This window comes from Gracilinanus agilis, chromosome 2 (assembly GCF_016433145.1).
Source record: "Gracilinanus agilis isolate LMUSP501 chromosome 2, AgileGrace, whole genome shotgun sequence".
In the NCBI taxonomy this organism is placed as follows: domain Eukaryota; kingdom Metazoa; phylum Chordata; class Mammalia; order Didelphimorphia; family Didelphidae; genus Gracilinanus; species Gracilinanus agilis.
Genome location: NC_058131.1, coordinates 525,931,721 through 525,952,196, shown reverse-complemented (window position 1 = coordinate 525,952,196; position 20,476 = coordinate 525,931,721). Strand labels below are relative to the sequence as shown.

Genomic DNA, 20,476 nt, shown 5'->3' with positions numbered 1-20,476 from the left:
ATTTCCAGGGGGCTAAGCAATATTTTTTCTGGAAAGAGGGTGGTAAGCCAAAAAAGTTTAGGAACCACTGCTCTAAACAAATGGAACAAATGGAACAAAAATAGAAAATAAAGCTCTTTAAAACAAAGGAAAGCAGGAAGGACACATCTCACTTAGATAAGATGGGGGAGTAGCCCAATGAGTGCTACGTGAGGGGAGCCTGCAAAACACACAAAGCCTTCTTGGGCAATGAAACAGCAAATGAGTAGTGGCTCAAGACTAGTCCTGCAGAGGTCAGAGATGGGGAAACTAGAACCTAGAAAAATCGTAGGCATGGCCTGAGGCAACAAAGCTAGCAGAGGAAGAGGATAGCTTTCCAGTGGCCTAAGGTAACAAAAAGGTAGAGTGGGAGCAGCCCTAAGAACAATCATATGGCCTGAGTTAAAAGGATAGCAGAATGGAGGAGCAGCCAAACTCAAGCTCTACCTTCTTCCACATGGCCTAAGGTAATAAAAGGGCTGAGTAGGGAATAGTCCAAAGTAAGAGAGAAGAGGGAAACCAAAAGCAGGGGAACAGATTCCAGACAGAAAAAACTGCTGCAAACCTCCCCACAATAAAGTAGCTTATCTACACCCTGAATGTGCACAATGAGGGACCCAAAGACAGATGGACCTATCCCGAGCACCAGAAAAGGCTATACTGCAAGCATGGAACAATGTTCCTTCCAATCCAGGAGCAGAGTAGAATCTCAACAGATAAACAAGGTAACAAAGTGGGGAGAGGGGTATAACTAGAAAAATGAGTAAAAGACAAAGGGAAAAAACCTAAACTTAGAAAATTGCTTTAGTGACAAGGAAGATCAAAATATAAATTCAGGAGAGGGCAACAATGGCAAAAAAGGAAATATGTGAGGCCTCAAAGGAAAGTGAGACAGGATATCAGGACCAAAAAGATCTCTTGGAAGAATTTGAAAAGTTTAAAAATTAAATAATAAAAAAATAGATTCAACGATCTGGAAATTTGAATGGATCAAATGGAAATTAAAGCCAAAAAAGCCATTAAAGAAAATAATTTTCTAACCACTAAAATGGAACAAATGGAAATGGAGGGCCCCCCCAAAAAACAACAAAGAAAACAACTTCCGAAAGACCTGAATGGGCCAAACAAAAAAAAGGAAACACAAACGCTCAAGGAAGAAAATAACTTCCAAAAAATGAGAATTGAGCAAATGGAAGCTAAAGACAGGACATTAGGAAATAATATTAAAAAATCAAAAGAATGAAATAATAGAAAATCTGAAATATCTCACTGGAAATACAATTGACCTGGAAAACAGATCTAGGAGAAAGTATCTAAGAATCATTGGAAAACTTGAAGACAATGATCAGGAAAAGGGGCCTGGTACCATATTACAAGAAATCATCAGGGAAAACTACCCTGATATCTTTCAAGAATGGGAAAATAGAAACTAAAAGAATTTACCGATCACTTCCTAAAAAGAAACATTACAAAACTTTTATAGAAAATTCAAAAACTCCCAGATGAAAGAAAAAGTACTGTAAGTGGTCAGAAGGAAACGAGATTCAAATATTGGAGAGCCAGTCAGTATTACACAAGACCTGGCAATTTCTGCATTAAAGACCTGGAAGGCACGAAATATGATATTCTGAAAGGCAAAGGATCTAGGCTTATAACCAAAAATCATACATTCAGCAAAACTGAGTATAACTCTCCAGGGGGGAGGGGGAAAAGTGATATTTAATGAAATAAAGGACTTCTACATATTACTGGCCAAAAAACCAGAGCTGAAAAGAAAATTCAATGCCCAAATTCAGTATTTAAGAGAAACATAAAAAGGTAAACAAAAGTGAAACCTTGAGGGTTTCAATAAATTTGAATTGAGTACATTCATATCTGGGAATCCCATAACTAAGATACCTAAGAAATATATGTGATACTTGTCTCATGAGGTACTTACAGTATTTAAGATACATGAGAAGTTTATCACTATTAGGGCAGTAAGAAGGAGAATACATAGGAAGAAGGAAGCAGAATATGATGAGTTGATAAAAAAAAAAAACAAAAAACCAAGAAGGGACTAGAAAGAGCAGCATAAGGGAAGAAGAGAAAAGGAAAAACAGAAGGAGGTAAATTATCTCACATAAAGACATGCCTAACAGTCAATACAATGGAGAAAATAGGGGTGTGTGGTGGGCAATGCTTAAGCTTTTCTCTCATAGGAATAACATCCACACTTAAAAAACTATAGAAACCTACCTTACCTACAAGGAAAGTAGGAGGGAAAGGGGAATGAGGTAGGGAAAGAGACAGACAAAAAGGAGAAAAAACTGGGGGAGGTGGTAGTTGGAAGTAAAACATTTGTGAACAGGGAATGGCTGAAAGAAGGGCAAACAGAGGAAAAAAAGTAAGAGGAAAACACAATTATTTATCATAACTTTAAATGTAAATGGGAATAATTCATTCATAAATGGAAATAGGATAGCAGAGTGGATTAAAAACCAAAATACTCTAATATGTTACTTATAAGAAACACATTCAAAGTACGTAAATAATGATCATGCTATTAAAATAACTTTAAAGACTAGGCCCTTGCACTTACTGTAATTTCTAACGGTCACAAGAAGTCAGTTAGAAGTCTTAGAATCTCAGAAAGTCAGAACTTGAAGCTATAAATAGAGGTGAAGTTCCAACTGACGAGACTTTTGCCTTCTGGCTTTCACTGTGGCTGGAGGCTTTTGCTTTGGCTTAGCCTGTTGGCTTTGGCCTTTTGGCTTGGCTTTGGCCTAATTGCTTCGGCCTTAGCCTGTGCTTATTTTGTTTTGGGAAATTTAGATCTATCTCATTTCTCTGGACCTCTCCCTGATCCTCTCCATCTACATCCCTCCCCTAACCCTAAATTCCTTTGGGCCCTGGGTGGAAAGGAGGGCTTGGTGATTGGACATTGTGGGTTTATTTTCTATAGACAAGCAGAGTATCCTCAAATAAGTTACCCCTAGTTTTAGTGATCTGATAAAGACTTTACTTAAAAGGCAGTCAAATTTTCCTAACTGGGAAAGCAGGCTCTCTCAGTCTAAACCTCTCTGTAATCCATCCTCCACCATCACCCCTCTCCCTAGCAGCAGTTAGAAAACCCTGAACCTCTTTCTCTCTGATTAACCTGAGATTAATAAATCCCCTTGTTATTTACTCAGAAAGCCTCTGGTGAATCACTATTGAAGATTAAGGCAAGGGCTAAAGAGAGAAGGAATCATTTTCTTTTATTTCTTGAGGGGAACTGTGGGCATCCATCTTGGGAGGATCTACCCGAGACTTCCTGCAGGCATTATTTTGACTGGCAGGGAGGAGCCCTTTCGACTCCTCCCTGAGGGACTTTAGAAATTAACAAGAGAAAATCCTCCACCCAAACCTAAACATTTCTGACTGGCCTAAACTCCTTTACATCATAGGGGTACCTTCTTTGCTTGAAGGGTCTAGCCTATTTCCCCAATATCCTCAGTCTCTAGCCTCTGTGAATAAACCTGTTTGAGCTGCCCTCTCCTACATACCTCATTTCCCTTATCTCCTATATACCTTCCTTACTTTCATTCCTTCCCCAATCATCTTATAATCACTTATATCCCCTTTATCCTTCCTCACAGCCAAATTGCCTTAGAGACCCACAATAAATTATCTTACTTTTTTATAACAAAGTACATAAATAATGATCATGCTATTGAAATAACTTTAAAGACTAGGCACTTGCACTTACTTAAATATGGCCACTTTGTGGATGACTTTCTCTAAGCCAGTTTCATTGTTTTCCTGTGAAAGATATATTTTGATTATTTGATTTTATACACTGTCATTCTTTTTTTGTTATTCACATGAGATAAATCTTCACAACAGCCATGTCAGGCAACTATATTGCTGGGTAAATTATAACAAAAAAAATCAATCTGCAGTACAATAAAAAGGAGTTAAATTTTACCAAATAAACTCTAAACTACCTCATTACTTTCAGACAGCAATGTTATCAAACTTCTAAATAAGGTTGGCTTTGTATGACTTTTTTTTATCAATTACTATCTGCTGATCAAGAATAAGAATTTGTTTCAAAGTCTGAGGACTAATAAATGAATAAAGTGGATTTCATTATATATATGTATGTATATATAATTTATTTTTAAAGTTCATATTACTACATATTCTTATTATTCTGTCTGAATACAGCACTCATAGTTTCTGCAATATAAAGTTGGAAATATTTTTATCCACGTTTCTGGAAAAAATATTTTAAAGATATGTTTAGATTCACCTTATTGACTCCATCTGACATAATCATCACCAATAGTAGTAAACAAATACATGCTATATTGTGCTAATTCCTATAAAGTAAGGTTATAAAATGTAAAATTTAACTTATGATCCATACCAAACTGTATACACATGTAGATTTTCAAATGTATACAGGTTAGTATAACAATTCACAAATTTCTTTCTAATATTCTTAAACTATAATTTGTTGAATATAAGTTTCAAAGTATTATCTCTGTGGATGCTATTTTACAAGATGCTGTTTATAATAAGAAAACTCAATTTTATTTCTTTAAGTGATAAAAATAAAATCTGGGTATCTATGTCTCTAACAAAACCTTGAAATTTATGCTCCTAAAAAAAAAAAATCTCTTACATAAGTAAAAGATTTGAGGAAGTCCTGATTTATACACAAAACTGAGCCATTCATATTTTAATGAGTTTTTATAATTTACCAGAAAAAATCATTCTTGTGTAAAGAGGGAATCAAACTTTGTCTATCAATCAGCAATTTTTAAATTGATCAATCAAAAGCTTAAACACCCTACTTAAAACTAAGTAAGGGAGTTCCCAAGTCACTTACTAAAGTGAATGACAACTCCAGAGGCCACAGATCACTCCCTGGCCAGTATTAAGCAAATTGAAACACTGCAGTTGGTTCTAGTAAAGTGGAGGAAGTGACAGGAAGAGACACAGAGAAAGGATTATAAAAAGTCCTGAACTTTCTGTCAGGAGAACTTTGGCTGGTGACTTGGCTTTTAGAGGTGGTTTTGGACTGGATCTTCGACTTGGACCTTTTTGGTTCTTGGACTGCTTCTTGAAGGACTGCTCCTGAGTCTTCTCCTTTGGACTTTGTCTTGGGTGAGTGAATAGCTGGGCTTCCTTTGCTGGCTTCTGGAGAGATAAGTTCTGGAGAGGCCTTCCTTTCCTGGAGGAGGCTGTGTAGGTGGAACCCTTGAATAAGACACCACCAGGTCTTCTGGCTGAGAGTTAATGAGCTCTGCCAGGGCTGAGCCAGACACTGGAACAACATTTAGTGTGACAGGCTAAACATTTTCTCTATCCTCTTCTTACATTTCTCTACTTTCAGTTTTTCCACCTCTTTGTAAGTAAATGCTACTAAAAGTTATTTTGACTTGAGCTATAAACATTCCCCTTGAATGGTATCTGTGGGACCCTTATAAGTAGAACATTTTTTTTTCTCTTAATGCCTGCTTCCCCTATAAATGTGCTAGGGAGAGACCTATTATGTAAACTTAGAGCCACAGTAACATGTGCTCAAGATGGCACTATAACACTAGAATTGCCTGAGGAATCTTTAAATTTGCTCACTGTACTTCTCTCAAACATTCAGGAGGTGCAGGAGCCTCCCACCTTTGAAATACGAGCTGATATACCTGAATCTCTTTGGGCCACATCTTCATCCGATGTAGGCCTACTTAAATCAGGTGTACTTGTACAAATTAAAAAAGGTGGCCCATCTCCTTCCATTCCTCAGTATCCTCTATGAAAAAAGCAATTGAGGGAATTATCACAGTAATAAATTTGTTAATTGAGCAAGGAATAATAATTACTACAAATCTCAATATAATACACCTATTTTATCTGTTAAAAAGCCAAAATTAGGCCCAGATGGAAAATACATATATCGATTTATACAAGATTGAAGGGCTGTAAATAATCATGTCATAAAAAGATATCCTGTCATTCCAAGCACAGCCACAATTATCTTCTCTATTCCTAGCACAGCTACATGCTTTACTGTAGTAGACTTGTGTTCAGAATTCTTCTCAATACCAATTCATGAGAATTCCAGGACTATATCTTAGCCTTCACCTGGAAAGGTTCCTAGAAGGCCTGGCATCTGCCTCCACAAGGGTTCGTGGACAATCCTACATTGTTCTCACAAATTATGAGTCAAGATTTAGATAATATTTAATTTTAAAATAACCATTTAATTCAATACATGGATCATTTGTTCTTGGCCTCAACAAATGCCACAACATGCCAAGAAGATACTAAACATCTCCTTTTAGAAGTATATGAGAAAGGCCACAAGGTCTAAAAGGCAAAGATTCAGTGGTAGCTACATAACATGGAATATTTAGGGTTGATTGTAACTGCTGATGCCCGTTATATTTCTCCTAAGCACATTGAAGATATTCAAAATTGAGCCCTTGCTCCACTAAGAAACAGTTGAGAGCAATTTTAGGAGCAACAGGATTTTGTAGACAATGGATTCCTTGCTATAGGGAAGTCACTAAACCCCTTATAGCACTAACAAAAAATTCAGTCTCTGAACCACTTAAATTAGAGGCAGAACAACTGTCAGCTCTTTCAAAATTAAAAGTCTATCCTGTCTTCCCTTGCTCTAGGCATTCCAGATTACAAAAAGCAATTTACTTTGTAGGTATGCAAACAGAGAGGGGTGGCTTCAGGTGTTTTAACCCAAACTTTGGGACCGGTTCAGCATCCAGTTGCTTATTATTGAACATAGCTGGATCCAGCAGCTTCAGCAGCACCACCATATCTTAGAGGCATAGCTGCCACAGCTTTATTAGTAACTAAAGCTGCTGATTTAGTATTGGGATGTCCACTAACAATAATGTGCCCATATGAAGTTGCAGCATTGCTGCTAAGTCATAAAACACAAGCATTTTCTGACCAAAGACTTGCAAGATACTAAGTAGCCTTGCTTGGCAATAAGAATATTTCTTTAAAACACTGTACAAGTCTTAACCCTGCCACTTTGCTTCCAGATTTACCAATTTCAGGAGAACCAATACACAATTGTGAAATGTTAGTGTCCATTGCTGAAAAGCCTAGAGGTAATCGCCTAGACATTCCTTTAGACAAACCAAATATGGTCTTATTCACTGATGGTTCTTCTTTCATGAGGGATGGCAGGGGGCAGCTAGGTAGCTCAGTGGATTAAGAAGCAGGCCTAGAGATGGGAGGTCCTAGGTTCAAATCTGGCCTCAGACACTTCCTAGTTGTGTGACCCTGGGCAAGTCACTTAACCCCCATTGCGTAGTCCTTACCACTTTTCTGCTTTGGAACCAATACACAGTATTGATTCCAAGTCAGAAGGTAAGGGTTTTTATAAAAAAAAAATAAAAAATGAGGGATGGCATATGTTACACTGGAGCAGCTGTAGGCACAGAATTTGTCACTCTGTGGTCAGTTTCACTGCCCTTAAATATATAAGTACTCAAGGTGCAGAACTTATACCTCTAAAACAAGCCTATATAATTGCCAAAAACAAAAAAGCAACAATTAATATGGATTCCAGGTATGCATTTGGAATTTATCATGTAGTAGGTATGTTATGGCTTCAAAGGGGATTTTTATTATCAGCTGGAAAATGTATAGCAAATGCAGAAATAATTAATGAAGTTGTTTCTGCTCTCCAACTCCCCAATGCCCTAGGCATAGTTCATTGCTCTGCTCATACAGGTGGAACTGACCCTGTCTCTAAAGGGAATCACCAAGCAGCTACTGCTGCAAAACTTGATGCCTTAGAAGGGCCTGAATTAATTTTAACATTGGCAACAAGTAATAAATCAGATTTATCCCTTTCCTATAAAGTAAAGGAAGTGGGAAAATGGAAACAGAAATTCAAAGCAAAACAGATCAATGGGGTATGGGTGTCATCTGAATTAAAAACCCTGCTCCCTAGAAGCTTTTATCACCAAATACGTCAATCCGTGCACAAAAATAGTTATTTGGGCATTGCAGACTCTGTTAAAAGAGTATGGATAGCCCCTGGTATAACTACTATAGCCTCGAAAGTGTGTGCAGCCTGTCCCACCAGCCAAGCATATTACCAACAAACCTTTTGTGGCAAAGCTTTTGGTGGGCATCCTCTGGTTACGCACCTTTTGAACATCTGCAAATTGGTTTTGTTATAATGCCAAAGGCTGGACATTCCAAATTTTGTCAAATGATAGTAGATCAACTAACAAGATGGGCAGAAGCATTTCCTACCGCCTGAGCCACAGCAGCTTTTATTGAAAAGGTACTCTTAAAAGAGATAATTCCTTGTTCTGGTCTGCCTGCAAAAATTGATTCAGACAGTGGAACTCATTTTACCGATTCAGTTCTTTCCCAAATTTATTCCTGTTTGGGGGTAACTCCTGGGGATAAATTCCATGTACCATATCATCCAAAAAGCTCAGGCAAAGTTGAAGGAATGAACAGAGAAATTAAGACCATGATTGGATAACTGTGCACAGAGACGCATTTAAAATAGCCTAGAGCTCTCCCTCTGGCTCTATTTTATCTTCAAAGCAGGCCCAGGGGAGATGCACACATCTCACCATTTGAGATTGCTTTTTGGACTATGTAAGCTAAGCCTTTTTCTCCTGCATATACATTACTACTGGGGGGAACGTTTCTATTACTTCCTATATACAGTTCTTGCAGATAAAATTGCAATAACTCCATGAATCCAGAGCTGTAGCACAAGCAGGATCTATAGACTTTTCACTTCATGACCTAAACTGCGGAGACAAGGTGTACATAAAGAACTTCCAGCACACAGGAGCAACTCATACTGCCTGGGAAGGTCTGTTTCAAGTACTGTTAAGTACTCCAACAGCTATCAAAATTTGAGAAGAGAACTCTTTGATTCATTACTCACGTGTAAAGAGAGTACCCTCTTTCGACACTTATTGACTGTATCCTGTTCACATGCATTTGAGATAACAGTCTATAGACAAGTGGAAACTGTTTTGGAAAGACATTTAATTCCTGAATTTTTATTATTGTTTTCATTTTCATTTGCAATAAGAAAATTTTACTTTTTTCCCTTTCTTATTTCTTGTACTTAAAGTACAATTAATCAATCTTAATCTTTTTTTGTTGTTTTGCAATAGAAGTTTAAAATATCCACTTGCTCTAATGTCAATATATACTCAAAAGATTTAGACTATGGAAACCTGCTGTTCATTGTTAAATATTATGGGACTATGATTAATAATTGTGTCTAATTCCAGGAAAAGGTATCACAAAAATAGCCATTGTACAGTGCAAAGAAGTACAAGGTTAAGGAGACCAACAATTCTTGTGGCATTATTGAGATCTGTGCCAAGACAGATGACTTGTTTGAAGTTTGGTGTAGTGGCTATCTGATATGTCAGACGCAGGTCTTCCACATGCCACATTTCAACAAGTATCTAAGTTTGGCTGCCATTTTTTGATCCCCTATCCCTGAGAGTAAAGGTAAAATCAGACCAAGGAATGATACTTCCCTTTTACATCAAAATCCTGTCTTTTTTTTCTCTCTCTTATAATATGATAACTTTCTATAGTCCTGGCAGCCAGTAGTTAAGTTCAATATTCCTGCATTTGTTCTACAGACTTGTGAGACAGAAATCATTTTAATTGGACCCTGATTTAAGAACTTGTTTTGGATTTATTCTTTTTTACTCAGAAGTTTTTATATACATAGATTTTGATATTTGGATTTGGATTTTTTTCCTTCCAAAGTTTAATTTTTCTTCTATTTCTTTTTCTTTTCTTTTCTTTTCTTTTCCTTCCTTCTCCTTCCTTCCTTCCTTCCTTCCTTCCTTCCTTCCTTCCTTCCTTCCTTCCTTCCTTCCTTCCTTCCTTCCTTTTTTTTGTTTTTCTTCTAACACTCAACTCATATACCCCATAATGCAACCATGCATCCTGAGCTGATCTGGGTGCTGGTCAACACCCTCCTTAAGGGGGTATTGTATAATTCTTGTAAAATCCAAGACTTAAATTTTTTTTTAGAAAAAAAATTCAGGAAATGAGGATTGCTAACCCCTTGAATCAAGAAAATGAACTGTTCGGAGAATGTGCCATAAAGAAAATTCCACTGCATCAGAAGATCGAAAATGAACTTTGGGATGTAAATGATTGAACTGAAGAGGGTTAAACGCATTTATTCTGAATGTAAACTCTTATGCCAAAGGGAACTACCACCTAATTGGTTTTTTGTTAATGCACCTGGCAAACATTGGTTTTGCTCTCTCTCTTTTTTTATTTCCAACTCATCTCTAACTATTGTAGTTTCCTCTTAGAAAGTGCAATGTTGTATGCACCATTAGCCAGAAGATCTTTAGAGCTATAAGCTGCTTATGTTAAATGATTCACTGGAGAGACTAGTCTCCCAAAGAATCAAATGGGCGATTATAAAGAGTGAATCAAACTTTGTCTATCTATCAGCAATTTCTAAATTAATCAACTAAAAACTTACACACATACGATTTAACATTAAGTAAGTGTTAAGGATTAAATTTTGTGGAGCAGGAGTTTGGTCAAAAGCCAGCATGCAGTGTATTAAACGAAATATGGATAGGAAATAGAAAAGAGAAAATAATCTTACAATAGCTGGTAACTATACCCAAGATCCCAATCCTAACTAAAATTTTCTAGAAAACCATAATTCTATCTGTCTTAGAGGGCAGTATCTTCTGCTAGTTCGAAGCTCTCACCTACTCTCACTACTCTCTCTAACTGATAAGATATACCCACTCTCTACCTACCTTATTTTCCCAAGTTAATTGATAATCAATAAGATTATTAAGGCCTTACTTTTTTTTTTTTTTTTTTTTTTTTTTTTTTTTTTTTGTCTCTAAGGAGAGAGAGTGCTAGCTACTGCTGTGAGGATTACTTAGTTATTATTTAGGAGACCTAACAGGAAGGGCTTGAGAATTCCAAATGGAATGGGGAAACAGGAAGTGGTCCTCTCTCTCTGGGATGGACTCCATGGTGGTTGGGACAAGCTGTAACTGACCCTGGGAGACCTCAGAGGAAGTGGAGTTGTACCCCGATTCCCTGGGACCTTGGAGAGTGGTGAAGGTTGAAAAGGCAGAAGACATCAATCCTGCAAGTCAACTCCGAGTAGGAAAGTGGCCTGTAATCTGGTGGACAGTTTGCAGACATCTCTCCCTACCTGGTTACTCTGGATCATCAGCTGTGGAAGAGTTGGTTCCTGGTATCCTGAAAACATCTCTGGAACGTTGTGAGACCCCAAATTCAAGCCCCCTTCCTCAGGTCCTTAACCAAGCTGTCAAAACCTGTCAGAAGCCAGGTTGGCTAAGGAACTTACCCCTTTGACTCCAGTCCTGGGTAGTTAGTCATAGCTTCATCTAACCCCCTTTCCTATCCTCTCATATTATAATTAAACTGTTTCCCTGTGAGTTTTCTAGTACTTTAAAGTCCTCATTGTGTGAACTTAATATTCTGAAGTTATTCCAGGCTGGGTGGGGCTGGGCGACAGTTAATCAGGCTTAACTACCATTTCTGTCAACGGTCATTCCCTTTATAGTTAAACCTGGTTCCCTGGCTTGTAAAGTCTTACCCATTGTCCCTTCCTGTCTCCTATCCACCCCACAGAGCCCACAAATAATATTTAAGTTAACACCCCTGGTTTTCCTCATAATACTACACACCCTCTTCCCAGGAGAGCCAGAGACCAAAAGCCCTTTCCAATGGTCTGCAACTTATAAACCACACTCAGCCATACCCTTCTAACTGTCACCACCTGACAGTTTGCACAGCAGGGGGTCACCAACTGCCAACCTGCACAGCAGAGGGTCTCCTACTGAAAAAACGTATTATTCCTTTTCCTCTTAAATATAAAAAGTAGAAATTAATAAAAAAAAAATCTTAACATATTGCCCTGGAGATCCATTGGGGCTACCTGTCTCCCCAATGGATCTTTCAAATAAAACTATCTTATATACTCTATATTATATACGAGGAGAAGTACAGAGAGAAAGTAAAAAGCAAAACAATTCTTGCAACATACAAGTCTCAAATAATATAAAATTCCAAATATTTACAGTTACAGAAATTAAAATCACAAAATTCATGCTATACATAAATAAAACCTATTCTTATTATACTTGAAAGAAATAAGAACCTAAAGATATTAATTCAAATATACATTACAATTACAATATACACAAAAAATTAAACAAAAACCTTCTATATACATTTATATACCTCTAAAAATAAATAAGAATGTTATAAACACAATTAATATAGATCTAATATTTACCTTATATGTACAATATATACATCTAATATACATTCTAATATATCATACATCTACTATATCCCCCCTGAGGAGGATGTTGATCAATAGTTAAAACATTTTACCATTTACTTATCATTTAGTTTCTTTTAACTTTTTCCTATAAAAGTATATATCTAAAGCCAGGCCTAGAGACAGGAGGTCCTAGGTTCAAATCCGGCATCAGACACTTCCCAGCTCTGTGACCCTGGGCAAGTCACTTGACCCCCATTGCTTACCCTTACCAATCTTCCACCTATAAGTCAATACACAGAAGTTAAGGGTTTAAAATTAAAAAAAAAAAAGTATATATCTATAAATTTTATAATCCTATAAAAGTATTATTACTATAATTATTTCTACACAGAACTAATAAATCCTATAATATATAACAAATAACATAATTAAATAACAATAACATAAATTATACATTTACCCATTACATTCCATTTTGAACCTTTATGTATAAGAAACTTATCTACCTGCAAAGTTCAGAATCCTTAAAATATTGTCCATTTGTAGTAATCCAGTGTTCTTGTAAATATTATCCAATTGTCCCTTTGGAGTCTTCTTGAATTTCAATGACCTTAAAAACAGTGTCTAGGTGTTTCTGTAGTCTTGTCCTTGATGTATTCACTCACTTTAGACGGCTGGTACTCTTTTCATGTATGAACAATGAATCCACAATGTCCTCTCCTTTTTTAATAGCTGTAGGGGTTGTCAACAGTACTTGCAATGGACCTTCCCAGGCCAGCTGAGTTCTTCCAGTACATTGAAAGTTCTTTATATATACTGTAACCCCAGGATGTAGATCATGTATCAAAAAGTCTATAGGTCCAACTTGCACTATAGCTGCTGATTCATGTAGTTCTTTTTTTCTGGTTTATGAATCTCATATATAGAGAAATGGTTGTATCTCCTCCTATCAATGATGTATACACTGGATTAAATGGCTTTGCATGCATAGGTAGATATCCAAAGAGCATTTCAAATGGTAAGATATGTAGATCTCCCCTTGGTCTATTTCTTAAGTAGAACAATGCGAATGGTAGAGCATTAGACCATTTCAAGTGAGTTTCAGTACATAATTATCCTATCATTGTCTTTAATTCCCTGTTCACTCTTTCTACTTGTCCTAAGCTCTGTGGGTGGTATGGCACATGAAATTTTGGTATTATATCTAGGCAAGATTATATTTAGGCTAAAACCAAACCCATAAAATACATTCCCCTATCCAAATAAATTCTTGTTGGTAAACCAAATCTCAGTATAATTTCTTCAAATAATATTTTGGCTACAAACACCTCTGTTGCTCATGCAGTTGAAAATGCTTTCAGCCATCTGGTTAGCTGGTCTACTATCACAAAACAAAATGTGTAAAGTCCCACTTTTGGTATTGCTATAAAGTCAATTGGTAGTGTGTATGCTAACAGACATCCCCCAAATGCATTTCCTCTAAAGCTATATTGATTATAGGCTTTGCAATTTGCACAATCTAAACATGCTTTTGAGGTAATGCTTACTATGCCAGGAGCTATCCATACTTTCTTCACCGAATCTACAATACCTTGTGTTCCAAAATGATCATTTTTATGACTTGATTGGCAGATTTGTTGATAAAATGTTCTTGGAAGTATTGGTTTACCTTCTAATGCCACACATACATCATTAATTTGTTAATAGCCTTAAAATTCTGCTTCCATTTTTTAACCTCTTTCTCATTATATATGCAAGGAACAAATCTGTTTTATCTATAATTGTCAAGTTTAAAATCCAGGTCCTTCTATAGTAGAGTTTTGCAGCAACATCTGCCCAATTGTATGGTTTCCTTTGAAACGAAGTCTGTTCCACCAGTGTGGGCAGAGAAATATACAATCCTCAGGGATTCAGGTAGTTGTAAAGCTGGAAGAACTTCAGTTATGATTTTTGCATTGGCAATAGTTTTGCAAGATGATGTTAAGAATCCTCTCTGAAGCCAAAGAGTACCCACAGCATTACATATACCAAAGGTATATTTGAAATTGGTATAGATACTTGCTTTATCCCTTGCTATTAGACAGGCTTGCTTTAATGCTATTAATTCTGCTGCTTCTGTGCTCAGATTAAATTGGAGGGATGAGGACTATATAGTTTCAAATTCTGTTACTACTGCTGCCCCTGTCTACCTTATCCCATCTCTCATAAATGATTATCTATCTGTAAATAACAGCATATCTGGATTCTCTAAAGGTGTATCTACTAAATCTTCCCTTGGTTTCTCTGACATTGAAACTATGGATTCAAAAATATGTAGTAGTCTACAATCATCTGGTAAGTCAGGTAGCAGTATAGCAGAATTAAGCATTGTGCAGTGTTTCAGTATTATATTTTCATTTCCTAGCTAAGTAAACTCATATCTAACAAGCCTTTGATCTGAGAATGCCTGTATTCTGTGTCTTAAAACCAAAGCTTCCACCTCATGTGGGCATAAAATTGTAATTGGACATCCCAACCCTAAATCAGTAGTTTTTGTAACTAGCAGAGCTGTCGCTGTGACACCCTCTGAGACACAAAGGTGTACCTGCAGCTATGGGGTCTAACTGTGCTGAGTAATATGCAATAAGATGCTTGACTGGACATAATGCTTGTGTTAGAACTTCAGAAGCTAAACCTCTTCTTTAATGCACATGTAATGTAAAATATTTGGTATAATCAGGTATGCCTAAATCTGCAGCTGACAATATTGCTTGCTTTAACTTATTTAGCAGTGCCAAATGCTCTGCACTCAGCTTCAGTGGTCCGAGACTATATCTTTTGTTAATTCTGTGAGTGGCTTTGTAATCTCTCCATAACAAGGAATCCACTGTCTGCAAAACCCAGTTGTTCCACAAATTGCTCTAAGCTGTTTCTTAGTTTTAGGGGCACTCACTTTTTGTATATCTGCAATTCCTTTCTGAGAGATGTAAAACGAACCTTCAGCCAACACAAATTCTAGATACTCCACTTTTGGGATATACCACTGTATTTTAGACTTAGAAATCTTATGTCCTCTCTTGCATAATTCTAGGAAAAGGTGCTTACTATCTTCCTGATATGCTTCAGTAGTGGGTGATGCTAAAAACAAGTCATCTACGAAATGGATTAATCTGCTCTACTTAAATTCAATATTTGTCAAATCTTGGATCAAAATTTGGGAAAATAGCCTAGGACTTTCTACATACCTCTGAAGCAGATATCACCAAGTATATTGAGACCTTTTCCATGTGAAAGCAAAAATCTTTTGGGAATCTTCATGGATAAAAAAAAAAAAAAAAAGGAGGAACAGAGATCAACCACTGTGAAATACTTTGCATTGCTTAGGATAGAGGAAATTATAATAGAGGAACTTGGCACTACGGGATGTCTTTTAATTATATGGTTGCTAATTGCTCTCAAATCTTGGACAAATCAATACACTGGCTTTCCATTTTCAGCTAATTTGGGTTTCTTGATTGGCAATATTGGTGTGTTATATTCTGGTTTGCCATTATCTTTTGTTTTAGCAATGAATCTATCACTGGGGTAATTCCCTCTATGGCTTTTTTTGACAATGGATACTGCTGTATTAATGGAGCTGGACCACCTCTGGTTCTGATTTGGACTGGGATTGCTAATTTTAGTAAGCCCACATTGGTGGAAGTTGTTGCCTACAGAACTTCTGGTATATCTGCAGAAATTTTGTAAATCTGAGTTTTTCCATTTCTTGACTGTCTAAAAATAATATTGGGAACAGAGCCAATGATTCTGGTAATTCTAGAGAAATATCATCATTTGGGATACATACTATTGTTGCTCTTAACTTGCATAACAAATCTCTCCCTAGCAGATTCACTGGGAAGTTTGGCATTAATAGGAACAGATATTCCATGGATAAAGGTCCAAAAAACACCATTTGTGGTAAAAGTATTTCGAATTGGATCAGGTGTATTCATTAACACAGATTTTGATGCCTCAGTATCTAAAAGACAATCATAAAATGTATTCCCTACTTTCAGTATTACATGTAGCTCATTGCTACCTAGGGGAAAATTGGACTGGGATAACTGGTCTGAAAAATTAAATGTTTCACTATTTGATTCCAGAGTCCTTTCTCCCCTGTCAAACCTTCATAAAGGACCATGGGCACTTCTCTGAGATTCTTCTCATTGAGGAAGAGTTACAATTTGGCTATTACATGGATATGCCCCATTGAGGTTATACTGGAACAAGTTATTTGCCTTAGTTTGGCTACTATTTCTATCATTCCCATAATTTCTAACACTGTTATTTCAGAAATTGTTTCTATTGTTACCATTTCTAGGATAGTTGTTCCTAGAATAGTTATTCCTAAAGTTCCCACCATTACTTCTAACATTGTTGAATATTTGATTCTAGCATCTGCAATTTATCATTAGGTGTCCCCTTTTTTGCCACAAGTAACACACTGGTCTCTGGCTTGTATATTCTCTTTGGGTTGTATATTCTCGCACTAGAGCCATGACTACTGCAAAACTTGTATCACCTTTTTCATGTTTATCAATTTTTTCCTTTAATGCTTTTATCTCTTTTCTTAATGCATCCACCAAATCACTATCATAGGCATCTTTCATTTCATGCCCATTATAAACATAACCTGCCACTATCCTTAATTCATCCAGTTAGGGCAACTGGTTTTAAAATAGTCCTTTACTACTTTGCAACAGTTTTTTTACAAACTGCCTTCCCAACTGTCTAATGTCTCTCTCTTGTTTAGTCAATGTCTATGTATCTTCCTCCCAGTTCTATAAGTTTGTCCATGAACTGAGAAAGATTTTCTCCTATCTTTTGCTTTAAATTTTCAAATTTTGTCCAAGTGCCAGGTTTATCTGAACATGTTCTCCCTGCATTCAGAACTGCCTCCCCAGCGTGACATAATCTATTAGTCCTTTTCATCGTTAACATCCTAATGAGGGTCATTCTCAGGCTAGTGCGCTGCACACCACTCCTCATTGGTAAGCTTGATAACTTTATTTTCCTTTTCCTTTTTAGTTAGTAACTCATCTAGAAGATATTCAAAATCAATCCAGGTTGGATCAAATTGATTGCATATTGTTTCAAGCTTTTTTATAACCATTATGGGCTCCTCCTCGGGTACTTCTCTTAAAGAGAATAGGCTAGGGTTTGTATTTTCTTTCTTTTGGCTTTTAATTTTAGGTGCTTTGGCAGGAGAATTAGAAACAGTAGGAGATGCAGGTTTAGTAGACTGAGCAATAATTTCTTTTTGTTTAGAGATAGTGTCATTTTGTTGCTTTATAGATTTAGTCATTTGAGAGATACCATCTTCAACTTTGGAGACAGTTTCAGTTTGGTGGGAAATAGTGTTAAGTCAATTTAGAGACGCAACCCTCAAGACATGCAACTTTAGTCTCCATTAATCTTTCTTTTAGTTGTTTCCTTTTCTTAGTAAGTATTAAACTAAATACTTGGTACAGTTGATATATTAGAAACAATCCTGACAGAACAAATACTCCCATAAGCAGTATTAACTGGAAACAATCTAAAACCATGAGATGTAAAATCTCAGTGAAAGTCCCAGGCTCTGGGAGTTCTCTGAAGTAATGAGGCATTACCTCCTTCACTATCCATATCATGATATTGAACACCATGGTTACACTTCTATCCTTTTCCTAATATTAGAAAGAACAGATGAATAGATTAATCAAACTCCTAGCTGGTTCGCCAGGCTGTTAAGGGTTAAAGTTGGGGAGGGGGAGGGGCAGGAGTTTGATCAAAAGCCAGCATGCAGTTTATTAAACGCAAAACATTTAGTTTATTATTAGGAAATACGGATAAGAAATAGGAAAGAGGAAAGTGAAAATAATCTTACAATAGCTGGTAACTATACCTAAGATCCCAATCCTAACTAAATTTTTCTAGAAAACCATAATTCTACCTGCCTTAGAGGGCAGTATCTTCTGCTAGGTCAAAGCTCTCACCTATTCTCACTATTCTCTCTATCTGATAAGATATACCTACTATCTAACTACCTTATCTTCTCAAGTTAATAGATAATCAATAAGACTATTAAGGCCTTATTCTGCTTTTCTGTCTCCAACCAGAGAGAGTACTAGTTACACACCCTCTCCCCAGGAGAGCAAGAGACCAAAAGCCCTTTCCAATGGTCTGCAATTTACAAACCACACTCAGCCACACCCTTCTGTCACCAACTGGCAGTTTGCACAGTAGGGGGTCACCAACTGCTGACCTGTACAACAGGGGGGTCTCCTACTGAAAAAAGTTATTATTCCTTTTCCTTTTTAATATAAAAAGTATAAAATAATAAAATCTACCTTAACATAAGGGAGTTCAACAAGCACTTACTAAAGTGAATGACAACTCCAGAGGCCACAGATCACTCCCTGGGCAGTGCTAAGCAAATTGAAAGATTGCAATTGGTTCTAGTAAAGTAGAGTAAGGGATAGGAAGTGATGTAGAAAAAGGATTATAAAAAGTCTTGAACTTTCTGTCAGGAGAACTTTGACTTGTGACTTGGCTTTTGGAGGTGGTTTTGGCTTGAACCTTCAACTTGGACGTTGACTTTGGCTCTTGGACTGCTTCTTGAAGGAATGAGCCTGGGTCTTCTCCTTTGGACTTCATCTTGGGTGAGTGAATAGCTGGGCTTCCTTTGCTGGCTTCTGGAGAGATTAGTTCTGGAGAGGCCTTCCTTTCCTGGAGGAGGCTGTGTAAGTGGAATCCTTGAATGAGACACCACTGGGTTTTCTGGCTGAGGGCTAATGAGTCCTGCCAGGGCTGAGTCAGACACTGGAGCAACATTTAGTGTGATAGGCTAGACATTTTCTCTACTCTCTTCTTACTTCTCTTCTTTCACTCTTTCCACATCTTTATAAATAAACACTACTAAAAGTCATTTTGACTTGAGCTGTAATATTTTAAATCAGCAACCACAATATTACTTTAGGATTCTCATATTTAGTCAAACCCTAAATTTTATTTCTTACACTTGTTACAAAGAAATTGTGAAGGAATGAAAATAATTTGAAGTAATTAACAAAGTCCTGTCCACCACTACAGAGAACAAAAAATATAACCCTTTACTAGACTACTTGACATTTAAAAATTTTAATTCTAATTTTAACTAATCTTGTTGTAATTGAAAGAACACTGCATTTGGAATTGAGAAATGAGTTTGAATTCCACTCTAATGCATTCTACTTGATCCTGAGCAAACATGGAGAATTCTGAGTTTCAGTTTTCTTATTTGTAAAGTAGAAAAATTTTAGACTATCTACTTCAGAGGATTATAGTGAAAAAAATATTTTATTAGCCCTAAAATGCTATTAAATGATGAGTTATTATCTTAGTAGAAAAATAATGGGCTATAATATTAACAATCTTTGGGATTACGACTTGAAGATACATATATCTATTTTCAATACTCCAAAAGTTGTGAATTTTATTAGTTCAAAAACTCCCTATACCAGCAGAAATTACAACCCTGTCATGCCTCAACAGATCCTGAACTTCTATGTTCAAAAAAATAACTATTATCTGGTGGTCAAATTTCTGGTGATAAGATTTGTGTAGACACAAACATAAGTACATCATAGTATTTCAGGAAAATCTTTCTCTTATTAAGAAGTTCTGATTTTATAATAAACAAAGGGTCAGGGTCCTAAAATGTGAAGAATTTCCAGTTAAAGGGCAAAAAAAAATCCTACTCACATTCTCCGGCAAAGATTTGGCAATGATACTATGAGGCATGGGCTCAATGCAAAGTAAGTGGACAATTTCTCTCATGATAACCTCTTCTTTGCTCACATTACCCACTCCAGGCACATAACGTTCTCCTGATAGGAACAAAAGAAAAATGAAAAATGATGCATGTTATAATGCCAGTGTTATTTATTTAAATTGTAATTGTCCATGTGGCACTTATACAAATGACGTTTCATGAAAGCTCAGCTTATGTCATAAATAATAAGAAATATTATTTGCAAAGATTCTCCAAATTTAAACCCACTAGGATAGTAAGAATTTAATAATAAATTATTAGTTAATTAATTAACTCATTCATTGATACATTCTCCAAACAATAAAGTCCCTTCAACTAAATTAGAATATATTTCTGGGGATAGC

General features: G+C 36.4%; 1 protein-coding gene across 1 annotated transcript in view; it reads right to left on the bottom strand.

The window, feature by feature from the left end:
- Positions 1–20,476, bottom strand: part of UBR1 (ubiquitin protein ligase E3 component n-recognin 1) — a 147,486-nt gene that overhangs the window by 69,500 nt on the left and 57,510 nt on the right. Inside the window, exons 21-22 of the mRNA XM_044660018.1 lie at positions 20,063–20,187; positions 3,749–3,801 (exon numbers count right to left, since the gene is read on the bottom strand). Coding sequence (XP_044515953.1) covers positions 3,749–3,801; positions 20,063–20,187 — 178 coding nt within the window. The remainder of the gene's footprint in view (positions 1–3,748; positions 3,802–20,062; positions 20,188–20,476) is intronic.